Source organism: Phascolarctos cinereus, unplaced genomic scaffold (assembly GCF_003287225.1).
Source record: "Phascolarctos cinereus isolate Bilbo 61053 unplaced genomic scaffold, phaCin_HiC Scaffold_4;HRSCAF=312, whole genome shotgun sequence".
Lineage (NCBI taxonomy): Eukaryota > Metazoa > Chordata > Mammalia > Diprotodontia > Phascolarctidae > Phascolarctos > Phascolarctos cinereus.
This window is the reverse complement of record NW_027555847.1, coordinates 151635254-151649136: the sequence shown is the minus strand read 5'-3', so window position 1 is coordinate 151649136 and position 13883 is coordinate 151635254. Positions and strand designations below refer to the sequence as shown.

The 13883-nt window shown below is 42.9% G+C and overlaps 1 protein-coding gene across 11 annotated transcripts in view; it reads left to right on the top strand.

Annotated features, from left to right (window-relative positions):
- Positions 1-1487: 1487 nt before the first annotated feature.
- TLE1 (TLE family member 1, transcriptional corepressor) overlaps positions 1488-13883 on the top strand; it is a 118631-nt gene continuing 106235 nt past the window's right edge. For 3 of the 11 annotated variants that reach the window (XM_020966925.2, XM_020966919.2, XM_020966920.2), the window contains exons 1-5: positions 1489-2634; positions 3419-3502; positions 4648-4748; positions 6182-6245; positions 6359-6403. In XM_020966925.2, coding sequence (XP_020822584.1) covers positions 2554-2634; positions 3419-3502; positions 4648-4748; positions 6182-6245; positions 6359-6403 — 375 coding nt within the window. In that variant the 5' untranslated portion in view covers positions 1489-2553. Of the gene's footprint in view, positions 3503-4647; positions 4749-6181; positions 6246-6358; positions 6404-13883 lie in introns of all 11 variants that reach the window. The other 8 variants (XM_020966922.2, XM_078152666.1, XM_020966918.2 and 5 more) reach the window with 5 other exon arrangements.

Below are 13883 nucleotides of genomic sequence, written 5' to 3'. Positions count from 1 at the left end.
CAAGTACATTTCCAATGGAAGGATATGTTACTATTTGACAAAGATAACATTCACATATGGGGCAGGTGGAAAGAACTTTATTGAACTATACTATAAAGAAAACTGAAAGCTCTGCAAAATTAAAGATTTTCAAGTTTGTATTCATACATTTGCACTGGTAGAACTGAAAACTTCCAATGCATCCTATTTATACAAAGACCTTTGAGCTGAAATTCCATCTTCTATGAATTCCAGCTATGTCACTTACCCAACACTCTCCAGTTATTACCTGAAATATTTCAGTGCTCTTTTACCATCAAAACTATTTGGGGGAAAAACAGGTTTGTCAGCACACAAGGCTGAGTTATAAGATTTCTTCCTTTCTTTTCAGCTTTTGGAAAGATTATGGTGGTAAATGGGATGTAGGGCTCTTAAGAGTTTGAGGCTGATTCACAACATAGGCTGGTTAAAATTTTCAAACTGGGTGAGTTCATCCTAAGCAAGTAACAGGACTTTTCTTCGGACACTTGTTAATTTGTGTCACTTGTCCTTTTTCTAGCTTTCTGCTAAATAAAACCACTGTGGTTTTTAAAAAGTGCTTTGAGATCCTAAAAAAAAATGCTACGTAATTTCAACGGGGGTGTCGTATGTAAAAATGCCTAGGAATGAGGCGTACAGCCACGTCTTCTCCATTATGCCTTTTCATCAAGTGCATATGCTATCCTTTTTTGTCCGTGAAAAGGTAACTATTGATAAAAACAAATCTTAAAGACATTGTTGAATGTGACCTCGCTTTCAAAGTAATGATATCAAACGAGTGGCTTCCGTGAGGGGAAAAAAATATGTTCTCCTTTAACTCCCCTCAATTCCCAATTTATAACGAGATTCTTTGCCTCACTGGGTTACTCTCACAGATATCTGAAGGTTTGCTTTTTTTTTTTAAGTGGAAAAAAAAAACCAAAACGATAGAATTTTAAAACCACACACTCCTACTGACACTGCCCCTCGCCCCCTCTCCCCTTCTCCCTTTTCTCTCCAGAACGCGCCCGCGCGCTCACTCTCCCCACGTTACTTTGATTGACAGTTCAGTACTGCCGCTCTCCTTCCCACCGACCTTCCCATCCTCCGTGCCAATCTCAGCATTCCCCCGCTTTCTATTGGCTGGCCTGGGCGTCCCGCAGCTCCTCCAGGAACGCTTCCTCGCGGAGCCCGGGAGGACGAGGCTGGAAGGAGGGGGGCGGGAGAAGAGACAGGGGAGACAGTGCCGATGGAAGAGAGAAGAGGAGGGAGAATGGTGAAGTGTGGGTGTGGGGGAAGGACGAGGCTGGTACTGCCCTGCCATAGGACGATGGGAGGCGTGTCGTCAGGATCCCACGTTGGGTCTTGGAAAGGACGATTGGTTGGGCCGGGATTCCCTCCTCCTCCTTCTCCTCCCACCCTCATCCACACGGACTCCGTCCTCAGCTCTTCGCCCCCCTTTCCCTCTCCCCGCCCGCGCCAGGGTGGGCGGGGCCGGCCGCTGGTTAGCTAGAGGAGTGTGAAACCGCGTGTTAATGTTACCAGCGCGAGAGGCGCAGGCGGCGGCGGCGGAGGTTTGAGCAGGAGCAGGAGCAAGAAGAGCAAGAGCCGGAGCTGGAGCAGCAGCGCTGGATACATTGTGTCCCGCTTCTTGAGAGGCGGCTGATTGCTACCCGCTCGGTGCCATTGATTTAGCGAGCAGTGGCAGCGGCTTCAAGGGCCGTCGAGACCCTTCCCGGCTGAGCATTCCAATTCACCTCTCCCCGGCCCCTTCGTCACTCAGTGACTCTCGATAGCCAAGAGTTTTCTCCTTGCAAAGGGGAAAAAAAAAAGGCAAAGAAGATCACCAGAGAGCGAGCGAGTGGAACAGGCTTGCTGCGTGGATTCTTCCCAATCGCACCTCGGTTTATGGATGTTTTCCCCGGGATTCCCGGGGAACTTTACTTGTGGCTGGAGCGTCGATTGTTAAAACATAAAAAGGGCGGGGGGCGCAAGGGTGGCAAAGGAAAAAAAAAGCACAAGAAGGATTAGCAGCAGCCGAAGGCATCAGGGCTGTGGGGCCGTGCGGGTGTCTATGAATGTGAGGAGATGCTGGGGCTGCGGCGGCGGCTGCTGCATGGGTGTGTGTGAGAGTCGCTCCCCGATGTGTTCCAGGCGCGAGGAGGCGGCAGCGGCAGCTGGGAGGCTGCTGCACCCAGGAGGGCTGCACCCTTCTGAGTAACTGAGAATTGCCCCAGCTGGTTTGCTTTTTCTGCTAGTAGGATTTTTCTACAACGACACAAGAATATTGCCTCCTTCTACTACCACCAACCACCTCGTCCCTCGCTTCGGCTTGTTTTAGTTGGGCTTTTTTTTTTTCAATCTTCACTCCGAGACTGCTTGAGTGCATATGCTGTGTGGCCACCCCTCCTCTCTTGCGCGCTCGCTCTCTCTCTCTCTCTGCACTTTCCTTGCATCATTACCCTTCTCTCTGTGGTTGCTGGTGATCACTTGGCTCTGAGCCTCCACCCCGGGCTGTGTGTGTGTGTGTGTGTGTGTGTGTGTGTGTGTGTGTGTATGCGCGCGTGTGTGTCCCCACCTCCTCCCGGGAGCGCCTTTGAGCCTAGCCGGCCCGAGTACGGATGTGTACGTTTATATGTGAGTGATCCTGTGTTCCCTTTTGCACCCACCAACCCCTGTCTGGGCGGCGAGGGTTGACAATTCCTTCGAAATTGGCCTCCTGGCTGCTCTTCCTGGATATCGTCTTTAACCCGAGAAGTCACCCGGCTTGCTTGGGGGTTTCCGGTCCCCTGATTGTTAGTTTGTTTTTGTTGGGGGGTGGGGCAGCGTTCTTTTGCCACCTGCAAGTTGCCCCCCACGGAGCAAGGGCGTGTGTGGGGGGGAGAAAGACTGGATTGATTTGCCCTGGACCTGCGCAGCTCGCGCATCAGAGGGGAGTGGTTGCTGGTGGGGGAGTTAACCTTGGTCCCGGCTTTGGCCGTCGGGGAGAAAGACCTGTGCGCCCACCCTCTCTCCCACCTCACCCCCGGAACTGGGTGATTCTATTGTCCACCTCAGGTCCGTCCTCTTCTTTCCGAAGCCCAGAAACTCTCCTCTTCCCTCCCCCACTCTCCGAGGCCGGGCGGCAGACGTTGGCCCCAGTGGGAGGTGGGGGCGGTAAGCAGGAAGAGAGGGAAATGTGGCTCTGAGCTCGGGGAGGCAGCGACTCACCCGGCGGCCCGGCCTTGGGGAGCCCAAGTGGCCCAACTCCGGCTCTGGTCCTGCCTGGCTGTTGTGCGTGCGTGTCTGTATGTGCGTGTAATGTCAGTGTCTGTGCGCGCGCGCTTGTGTGTGCATGTCTAACGCGCACCCCCCCACCTCCTCCTCTTGCTTGGATCTTCTTTCTTTCTTCCTGTCTTAATTTTTCTCGGCGGGATTAAAGTTGGAAATTGAGCGGAGAATTGAGCTGCCCAGGAGCAAGGCAGCGGCTGCCGTCAGAGCGATGTTCCCGCAAAGCCGGCACCCGGTAAGGAGCGCTGGGGCCCCGGGGCCCTGGGCGTGTGCTTGAGGGTGCATGTTGGGAGGAAGTAGGGGAAGGTTTTGAGGCTGGGGGAGGCGCTGTTCTCGTGCTGTGCTGGGGTATCTATTACATTTGCCCTGCGTTTGCTCCGCTTTCCCCCTGCGGGCATCGGGGCTGCTTAGGTTGGGTTCTCAAGAGTTCCCGGCCCTATTTCCCGCTTTGGGTGCGGGGGTGGGGGGGGAGAGGAGTGGAAGATGCTTTGTGGGTTTTGTTTTGGTTTTTTTACTTCTTTGACTAATTGAGTAGAGGCAGAAATTGCTTTCAGACGTTTAGCACTTTTTACTCCTGGCCAGCTCCCCCCCCCGACCCCACTTTTAATTCCTTTCTTGGCACCTCTAAAGGCGGCACATAGGCCAGTGGGGTGGGGGACGGGGACGGGGAAGCTTCTTAGATTTCTTCTCCTCATCCACGTCCCTTCTTTTCCTATCCACTATATGAGAGGGAGGTATGTAGTTCTCTCTCCTCCCCCCACCCCAGTAGCTGGCCCCCACTCAGTTCCCCCTTTGTTCAGTGTCTTATTTACATGTCAATTGCAGCCCTGGATCCAGTGGGGCCGGGGATGGCCCGAGTCCTCTTGGGTGACTCCGGGAACTGGGAGTATGGGGCCGGGGTGTTTGTTTCTCCACTTCTCTCCCTAGGCTATTATCTTTATTGCCTATAGGAGTGGCTGGCACCCATCTTTTCTACCACCTTCCCAGGCCCTTTAGGAGAAGGGTGCTACTTCTGCCTGAATTACTTAAGTATCTCCCATCTGTGTCCCCAGGAATGGGATGAGGAGGGGCAGGGGTAGATTTTCGACCTAGCTTCTACTGACTGGGAGTTTCAGCAAACCGAGTGGGGGCAGGGAGGAGGTGCTACCATCTTCCTCCCCCAAAGTAAACTGAAAAAAAAAATTAGTTTCTTTTTGTACCTGTGATAGCCGGCAACTTTTGTTTTGGTTTGGTTTGTTGTCTCACCTTGCTCACTTACACTCTCTATCTCTCCTTACCTCCCTCTCTCTCCCCTTCCCCCCTTCCCCTTTATATTACCTCCCTCCCCACCTTTCTCTTATTTCTGTACTTGTATGCACACCCATCCCACACTCCCTCCAGACGCCGCACCAGGCTGCAGGTCAGCCCTTTAAATTCACCATCCCAGAGTCCCTGGATCGGATCAAAGAGGAGTTCCAGTTCCTGCAGGCACAGTATCACAGGTGTGTGCAGCGGGTGCATTAAGTCCTGAGCCGACCCTGTCAGTCCCTGGCCTGGGGGTTGGATGTCAGCGTGGAACGTATTTGACTTGGTGGGGGTTGGGGGGCTATGTGGTTTTCTCTTTCTCCTCTTCACTGTCTTATCCCTGGGGTGGCAGCTGTATTTAGTACTTGTGTCCAGGCGGTGGCGTGTGGAATCACAGTTAAAACCTGTCATTCACTTTTCCCCTTTTTTTCCTCTTTCTTGGGTTTTCTCAGTTCTCCTCTCTTTTTTCTTCATCCCCACCTTCTATTGTTTTGGCCCCCTGTTTGCTGCTGTTAGAATGAACTCTTTTTCTTGTGTTTTGGACTTGCATGAGAACTGTCAATATTTGCCCTTCATTTATTTATTTTGCAACAGGCTGAGCCGAAAACACTGGCTCAATCAATGTATTAGTCTTGGAATGCAGGGGACAAATGCAGTGTTGAAATAACTATTTGGCTGTGTTGGGGGATAGAGTTGTACAAAGCAAAGTTCATTGTGGAAAGTTTACTCCTTTTAAACGTTTATAGTTGTTGGTCCATTTACATTGACTGGAGATCTAAAAAATAAATAGAATTTCTAGTTCTCATCTTCAGAGCTCCATTGAACTGAAGCTTCTGCATATGAAGTTCATTGTAGCACTTGTGTGCAAGTATAGAGTCACTGTCCAAATCGGTGGGAATTTTAAACAGTGGAAGAAACGTTGATATTGTGGCTTGTTAGTTGTTAACAGCTTGAAAGCCAACTTCACACTAAGAAATTGGCTTTTTTACTTTAAAGATAAATTCCGTCACAATTTAAATTCAGGAGAATGTAGAAGGCAAATTACAAATGACCATTTTAATAGAGAATATCAATGAACCTATTTTTTTTTTCAGGAATGTCCAGTATTGTGTTTAGGGCATGTACTTATCTAATCACAGAGTTCCAAAGCTTTAACCATTCCATTGGCTACCTGACAGATTAGGGAATGGTAATTTTTCATTTACAATTTTAAAAACTTAAAGGGATGTTTGAATTCATCGGTCAAAACACACTATATATATGTTTGAAGCTCAAGTTTGTGTTCAGAGGCCGGTTATCCCACACCATGAGCCTAAATTTAAATTTAACTGACCAAGAGTTAACAGAGGATAAGGCTACTTGTTAGTTTGAGAGGTTGACTTATTTTTCCACTCTCTACCTGGGATTGTGTATACTCTAAAAATGGATCAAAATGGAATGAACTGTACATAGAATTCATTTTACTTGTATTCTTCATTAAATACAAGGATAAAGCTTTTGGGTGTTTACTTTGATAGTTTATAGTTTTTCTAAATTGGTCTGTGTTTTTACTCGAAGTGCAAATATGTGAGGCAGATGTTAAAACAAGTGACATAATGTTTATATGAAGTTGCCTGTTTTGTTTTTGTAGCCTTAAATTGGAATGTGAGAAATTGGCAAGTGAAAAGACAGAAATGCAGAGGCATTATGTGATGGTAGGTATTAAAGACTTATTTTTTTTTCTTTTCACATATCATAACAAATATATTTTCTTGGTATTACTAAACATGAGTTAATGAAACTTTTAATCTGCTTTTTTTCTTTACAGTATTATGAAATGTCATATGGATTAAACATTGAAATGCATAAACAGGTAAGATTTTTAAGTAAATTCCAAATTAAGACCAAGAATCAATTTATGGCTCTAATGCTGGCATTTCCTTTGGTAATAGGTGACTTGAAGTCATTTGTAGGTCTCAGTTGCCCAGTTTATCATAGAATCACAGGCTTAGAGCTAGAATAGCCTTTTAGAAATCATCCAGTTGGACAGCCTCATTTTACAGATAAGGGAACTGAGACCCAGGAGTGGTTTGCCCAAAGTTCAGATTTGAATCCACTTCTAAGACAGTCTTTACATCCAGCATTCTTTGCTTCTGTCCTGATAATTACTTGGCAGAAGTTCTGCAGCTCAGTATGTTTGCAGAAAAATTTAAATCACTAGATAAAAGAGATAGGGAAATATAAGCTCTTCTGTTTACAGGAGGATAAAAATTGACTGTACTTTAATGCATGGATAGGTTTATGCTTAACCATTTGAATATTATAGGTGTATAGACACCTTGCCATTTGAATATTATAGACCCGAAATCATACACATGTTGTTGAGTCATAGGAAAGAGTCAGTGTGGCAGAGTGGATACAAAAGTATACTTGTAAGGCAGGACATGGGTTCATATTTGGCCTCAGATTGCCTACTTGCTAGGTCTGAGTGCAAGTCACTTAATCTCTGTCTCAGTTTGCTCATCTGTAAATAAGAAATAATAGCTGTAGTCCTTGCCTCCCAGGATTGTTAATCAGGATTGTTTTATATTATTTAAAGCTCTTTGCAAACCTAAAAGCACTATACAGATGTCAATTCATATAGTAATATTATAGTGTCTAGAGCCAGAAGGAGTCTTAAAGATAATCTATTATGCTGCTTTTTTAAGGTGAGAAAATGAAGGGCCATGCGGAAGGGAAGTGACTTGACCAGGGTCACACAGGTAGCAAACAGCAGATCTAGGCTTTGAACTCATGTCCTTTTGGACTCCAAATTCAGTGGGTTTTCCCACCACAACATATAGATCTGGTTGTACCCTCTTAAAAATGTGGTAGAGCAGATTGTGTAAAAGAGTGTCTTTTCCTTAACGTGGAAAAGGTATAAGAACTATGCAGCAAACACTGGTTTTCTTTTGTAGCTTTGTGGTGCTGCGTGAAGATACCGGTTCAGTGGCTTGTAGGTAAACATAGCTTTCAAAATAATCTAGTAGAGGGAGTCTTGAATCTGGGAGGAAAAAAAATTCTTTTATGGGTGTAGCATATGTTGATAGTAGCCGAGTTCCTAGTGGTTTTAAAAGCCTGGAAAGATTAGTGACTGGCAAAGCTCTGGTTATGACTATGAGTTTGCAAGTTCCCATAAAATTCACACTTATGGCTACTATAATGGTGAATAAAAAGAGTATTGAACTGGAACAAGGCACTAAGGACCTCATAAGAGAAGAAAAGCTAAATGATTGCTCAGCCCAAAGGACCCTCGATTGAGTAGTCATTGTCTGCCAAAGAAAGCATTAATGGCAGGGTGTAAGTATTCGGTAGATGTGCTGACGTTCACTTTTTCATCAGGAGGCTGGTACAATAAGTCTTTCAGAAATCGATTGCCTCTTAAAAAAAATTATCATTCGATGAAGTTGCACAGTTGGACACATTTCAAAGTGCAACAATACAATTCTTGCTTGATGTATATATGCTATTTCATCTAAAACTCTTGTTTCATTAAATTAAAGAGCATGGCTGACCGGCTAGGGCACAGTGGAGAAATTGATTAGTTCAGGCTTCAGATCTTCACTATATTCAAAGACTTTCATTAAGCAAGTGTGTTTCAGAGTGGAATTCTGCTTTTGTAGCTCTGAACTCTTTGATTCTTTTTAATTCGTTGCAGATTTTGATAATGCTGAGGTGTTGTTTTGGAAATCCTGTTTTCAGCTATGTGTGGGAGGAGATATTCTAATTTTCTTTTCTCAGACTGATTGTTTTTTTAAGTAATTTTCATTACAGCTTTTCTCAAAGTAAACGTCATTTTTAACGTGTTCAGGGTTGTTTGGGCTTTTTGTTATAAATAACTACTGCTTTATCAAGAGGGGTTGTAAACTTGGTGATTGTACAGGTCAGGAGTCCTGGTTAAGTTTTGGGGGGGTCATTTTATTTTTTGGTTGCATATAGCAATTCACAAACTTTTGCCATAGAGTTCTAACTACTTGCCAATTTTTTTAATGGCATTAAAAAGCAAAATTTGTATACTGAACAGAATGGATTATAAAAGGTTGAGTTTTACTTTGAATTCATAAAATCAGAGGCATTAGTAGATGTAGAACTGCTGCAGGTCCTGTTTTCCAAAAACATAAGATCACTCCGCTCGTGCTAGATTTATTGAATAATTTAAAGAATATGTAGTATTATTGTTTTTGTAAACCATGCGTAGTTGCATGACCTTTCCTTTGTCCTTAAAAGAAAAAGGAGATTAATGTGTCAGAAGTATGTGTGTGATAGGGATAAGAAATGGGTTGGGAAGTAGAGCTATTTCCCTGTGCATGTATTTCATGGGCAATTATGTGTGAGAACATGTGTGAATATTTTGTGTCTACATATGGCTATATATTATATGGTGTATTTTGTGTAACTAGTTTAGTAATTTAAAAAATGTGAAAGGCTGATATGCTCTATATTTTTTAAATAGCAAAGTCTTAAATCCTTTTAAATTCAGTTTGTATTGTAAATGATGACAGACCCTCAACTACAGTGGTACAGGATTGAGCTCTGCTATGTTTCAGTGTTAAAGTGGCCTTACATTTAAAAAAAAATCCTTCTGAATGTCACACATTAATAATAAGTTCTGAGGAGGCATTGGGTAGCTAGTAATCATAATTCTTATTAAAACTGGTGACGTCTAGCCCCTAGGGTGTAGCCAGGCTCAAATTGATGCTTTTTTTGCTGCCTGATCACCAGCGTGGCCTAAGTGTGCTCATTATGTTGTAGAGAGGCCTTCGGAGCTCTCATTACGTTTGACAGGAATTCTCTCTAGGGGGAAACTGGGCATTAGCTAGACTCCTGACAGGCTGAAATTATTCCCGCTTTATGGCTTATAACCAAATGCTAGCAAGGCATCATCAGGGGACACAAAAAATTGTCATTTCTGACAACATCTTTGTTACTGAAAAATGCAGTGATGGGGAAACTTTCCACAGAGCAGGCTTTAATGTTCTTAAGGCTTGTTTCCTGTGTGAGAGACTGCTTCCCTTCCTCGGTTGCTTCTCCCCACCCCCATCCCCCTTTCAGTGGGTTTGTTGGATTGTGTATTCTCCAATGTCATCGTACCACCAAGTAGAGACTTGATTTGGCAGTTTTTAAATGGAACTGTCATCCAAATCAAGAATGGTCCAGTTGTGGTTTGCCTACTTGTAGACACTTGGTTTGTTGTATATATTCTATGTTAATATTGTGTCAACATTTTCTCCCCTCTTTATTTATTAGTTTTTAAATTGATTACAATAAATTTGTGAAGTCTGAGTTCTGTTTTGCATTCTGAATCTTTTGATATAAAAAAAGAATATTTCATACCGTAATTCTGTTATATGCATAAGGAAAAGCTCACGTGAGCTAAAATGGAAACTACTGTTTCTCACTGGTACTAAGTTAGAGGTATGTGAGCTTTGGTTTCTTCATCTGTAAAATGGGGATAATTCTTATCACCGATGGGCTTATTAAGGCGCAAATGGCTGACAACTTGCCAGGTGCTTTGTAAACTTGAAAGTACTCTAAAGATATGTCATTTATCCTTGGTATGTGTGCAGTGAATTCATGTGACAAACTGTTAGGACTGAGTGGCTCCTGTATTTTTGGGCTTTTGTGTGTCTATTCAAAACGTCTCAGTGGCACAGTTGGGCAAAAAGCCACGTGAAAGATGACAGAATTCTATCTTTTAATGACACAGAGGCTATTGACCTACTCCTTTCGGTTTGATGAAGGCTTTTTAAGTCCTTTTTCCAGCAGTGGTGATAGAATATACATCAGAGTCACAGAAAGTTATCCCTGGAGGCAACCTGCAATGACTCAAGTCAACCCTCTTGTTTCAGAGGTTAAAATTGAGGCCTGCAGAGGATAAGGTAGTCACTCAAGGTCACCAAGTTAGTAAGTGGTACAGCTGGGAGGTGAACCCTGGTCTCCCAATGCCAAGTATAATGAGTGTTCTTGCTGTCTCCATATACACACGCTGCCTCTTTTCCTATGGTTTGTTCTGTTCCGCTTTTGAGTCAATATTGGGTAGGCATTGGTGAGGACAGGACTGAGTTTAGAGGTATTATGGAATAAGGCTAAGCTCATTGGCCCTGCAGGGGACTGGATCCATGACCTTGGTTTCATGAATAGTGTCGTAACCTAGCCGAACTGGCTCAACTAAAATTTAGCATCATGAGAGACATGAACAGAAAGGACCTAAGTCTGAAGGTCTGCTCACCACGTGACCTTCCTGTGACACTGAGCTTTTCTCTTGGCAGTTCTATTTTTAATTGCAAAAAAGCAGGATAATATTTATTCCTGTCATCACAGGAATGTTGACTACATATATTATATATGTGTGTGGATGAGCTGGGGAGGTTGTAGAGAGAAGGCTCTTTTTTGGTGTCTTGGACCCCTTTTATAGTCTGGTGAAACCTTTGGACCCCTTCTCAGAATAGTTTTTTAAAAATGTAAAAATTGAAGGAAATGATAAATTTCATCTAGAGGTTAGATGTCAAAGTAAAGATGTAATTTTTTCCCCCATCCAAGTTTACAGACTCCCTGAAATCTATCTACAAACCCCCATAAAGAGTCTGTAGACTCCAGGTTAAGAGCCCCTGGTGTAGTGTTGACACTAAGCCCTTCAGAGGAAAGGTGTTATGTTCCATTGGTCAACTTTTTGGGGTGACGGGGACAGTGAGGCCGGACAAGGAAAAAAACACGACCCAACATTTGTTTCCTATTAGAAATTATTTCAGCAATAACTTATGTGGTGGACTGGGCTAATAAATGTTCAGAGGTAGCTGTTTTATGGGTTTTGTAGAAGTTTCTTGTGTATGAAATTGTCCTTTGCCAGCTCTTATTTTTAGGGCCTTAAACAGAATTGGTTTGGTTTCACCTACAGATTCATTCCTTAAATGTGAATTTTTACTTTTGTAGCCTGGAAGTCCTTCCAGTACTATTACTTTTTCTATCCTTTTTTTTTTCTGGTTTTACACATGAGTAATATTGCTTTCTAGGTCAAAAATCTATGTCCAGGAAATGATCGTATGCCAGAGTATTGGCATTAAGGATTAAACTCCATAAGGTGCTAATAGGGAAGTAGTGCTTGTCTTGCTGTCTTGCTGTCATCAAGTATAAGAACAGTGTGTGTATGTGTATTTTCACCAGCCATGTCAATTCTTTCCAAGAATAAGGTGGAAATAAAGCTTCCAAGTGTTTGTTAAGTTTAAGATTAGCTTTTGTTCAGTGGCAAGCAGCCACAGAAAGATTCATCACTTTTGAACCCACTGACAAAACTATAAACCACCAACAGTGTGTGTTTGCTTCTATTCCAAAAGTTGAGAGGGGGCAAGTCTTTGTTTCTTGGGTGGAATGTTTTATTGAGACATCTTTTATCAATTTTATCAGTAGCCTGGAGAGAGAGCTTGAGCAAGTCATTTAACATAGTATCTCTGGGCTTCAGTTTCCTTGTCTACAAAGTGGGGGGAGTGAAGTGTGCAACTGTCTTAGGCAGCTCTAACTTTCTAGGAGTCTGTCCCATTGTTAGTGGGGGAAAAACTAACATTGCCCACAGAGAGGCCTTTAAAAAGGAACGAGGAATGGAAATTGCTAGTCCAAGCCAGATGCCAAACGAAGCCAGTCTTAAGCCAGGGGGCTTAAGATAATGTTTTCCTAACTAATGTTGAGTAATAAGCCCCATAAGAAAACCTGTCCCTTTAGTAAATATTATGTAAAGAGCCCTTGTTGAATGATACTGAGATTGAAGGCAGACCCATTTATTTAGTTAACTTTTTCTCATGAAACTCGTTGAAGTTTTTGTTGATCTCTTGTGAAAACATTGTAGTCTCCAAGAGTGGGTTTGGAAAAAAAAATAAAAAAGAATAAATTTAAGCTTACTTGAATCTCTGGGGTTGGTTAATAAGATCCTTTAATAAGACCTTTAATAGACTATTGCTGAAAAGGATTTTGAAAAAAAGTGTTTTCAATGTTTTTTTTTCACTTGTGTATTTAATTATTAAGTTTAAATTGACAGTGATTTACTTTCAGTTAAATTAGAATAACCTTTATTAAATGCCTGTGTGCAAGCATTGAGGATTTAAAAAACCCCAAAAACCTTTGAATGCCTGCCTTCAAGGAACTTACATTCTCCTGCTTCCAAGTACACTGATTTTTAATGAATTTTCTGATAGCTTTGGAAAGAAAACTTTTAAACTGAAGGTACAAATGCTTGAACTATAGGCCTCATTCTAGGGATAAGGAATAGAGTACTGATGGTGCTGTTGGGTTATAGGATCCAAGAGTCTTAGAGTTAAAAGGTACTTCAAAGAACTAGTCCGACTGTTAACTCAAATTATACATCTCATCAACAACACCCCTGACCAAGTGACCATCTGGCTTCTGAGAACTTTGAGTCGTGACAAATAGGCAGGTAGATGGTACAGTGGGTGTATCTGGAGTCAGCAAGATCTGCATTCCAGTTCATTCTCAGATTCTTACTAGCTTTGTGGTCCTGGGCAAGTCACTTTAACCCTCTGTTTCCTCATCTGTAAGATAGGGATAATGATAATAATAGAATCTACCTTTCAGGGGTTGTTGTGAGGATCAAATGAGATAATATTTGTAAAGCGCTTTGTAAACCTTAATGCACTACTGTATATAAATGCTATTATTATTCATTGTTATTACTGTCATTAAGAACTTAGTATCTTTTGAAACATAGCCTATTCCATTTATAGACAGTTTAATTATTAAGAGGGCAGCCAAGGTGGTGCAGTGGATAGAGTTCCAGGTCTAGAGTCAAGAAGACCTGAGTTCAAATCCAGCCTTTCAGGTAAGTCGTTTCACCCTGTTTGCCTCAGTTTCTTCATCTGTACAATGAGCTGGAGAAGGAAATGGCAACCACTCCAGTGTCTTTGCCAAGAAAACCCCAAATGGGGTCATGAAGAGACTGAACAACAATTATTAAGAAGTCTTTCCTAATGTTGTCCTGAAATTTGGCTTTCTTGTAACTTCTGCCCTTCAGTCTTAATTCTGCCCTAAAAACAAGTCTAGCTCATCTTTCACATGAGAGACCTCTATTCCATAGGATTCAGAACTTCCGTGCAAATGAGCAAAAGATGATCATCCAGAAAAGTTTTGAGGTGACTTGCTTAGCACTCACAAGGAGGAAACTCAGGTCCTGTGACTCCAAAACCCCTGATTGTGTTTTCTGTATGCCCCACTGTTTCCACACTTTTGAATTTGATAGAAAACAGAACCTTTTAGGAATTTTGTATAGATTTAAGCTTGGAATTCTATTGGGTCTATTCCTCTTCCAACAT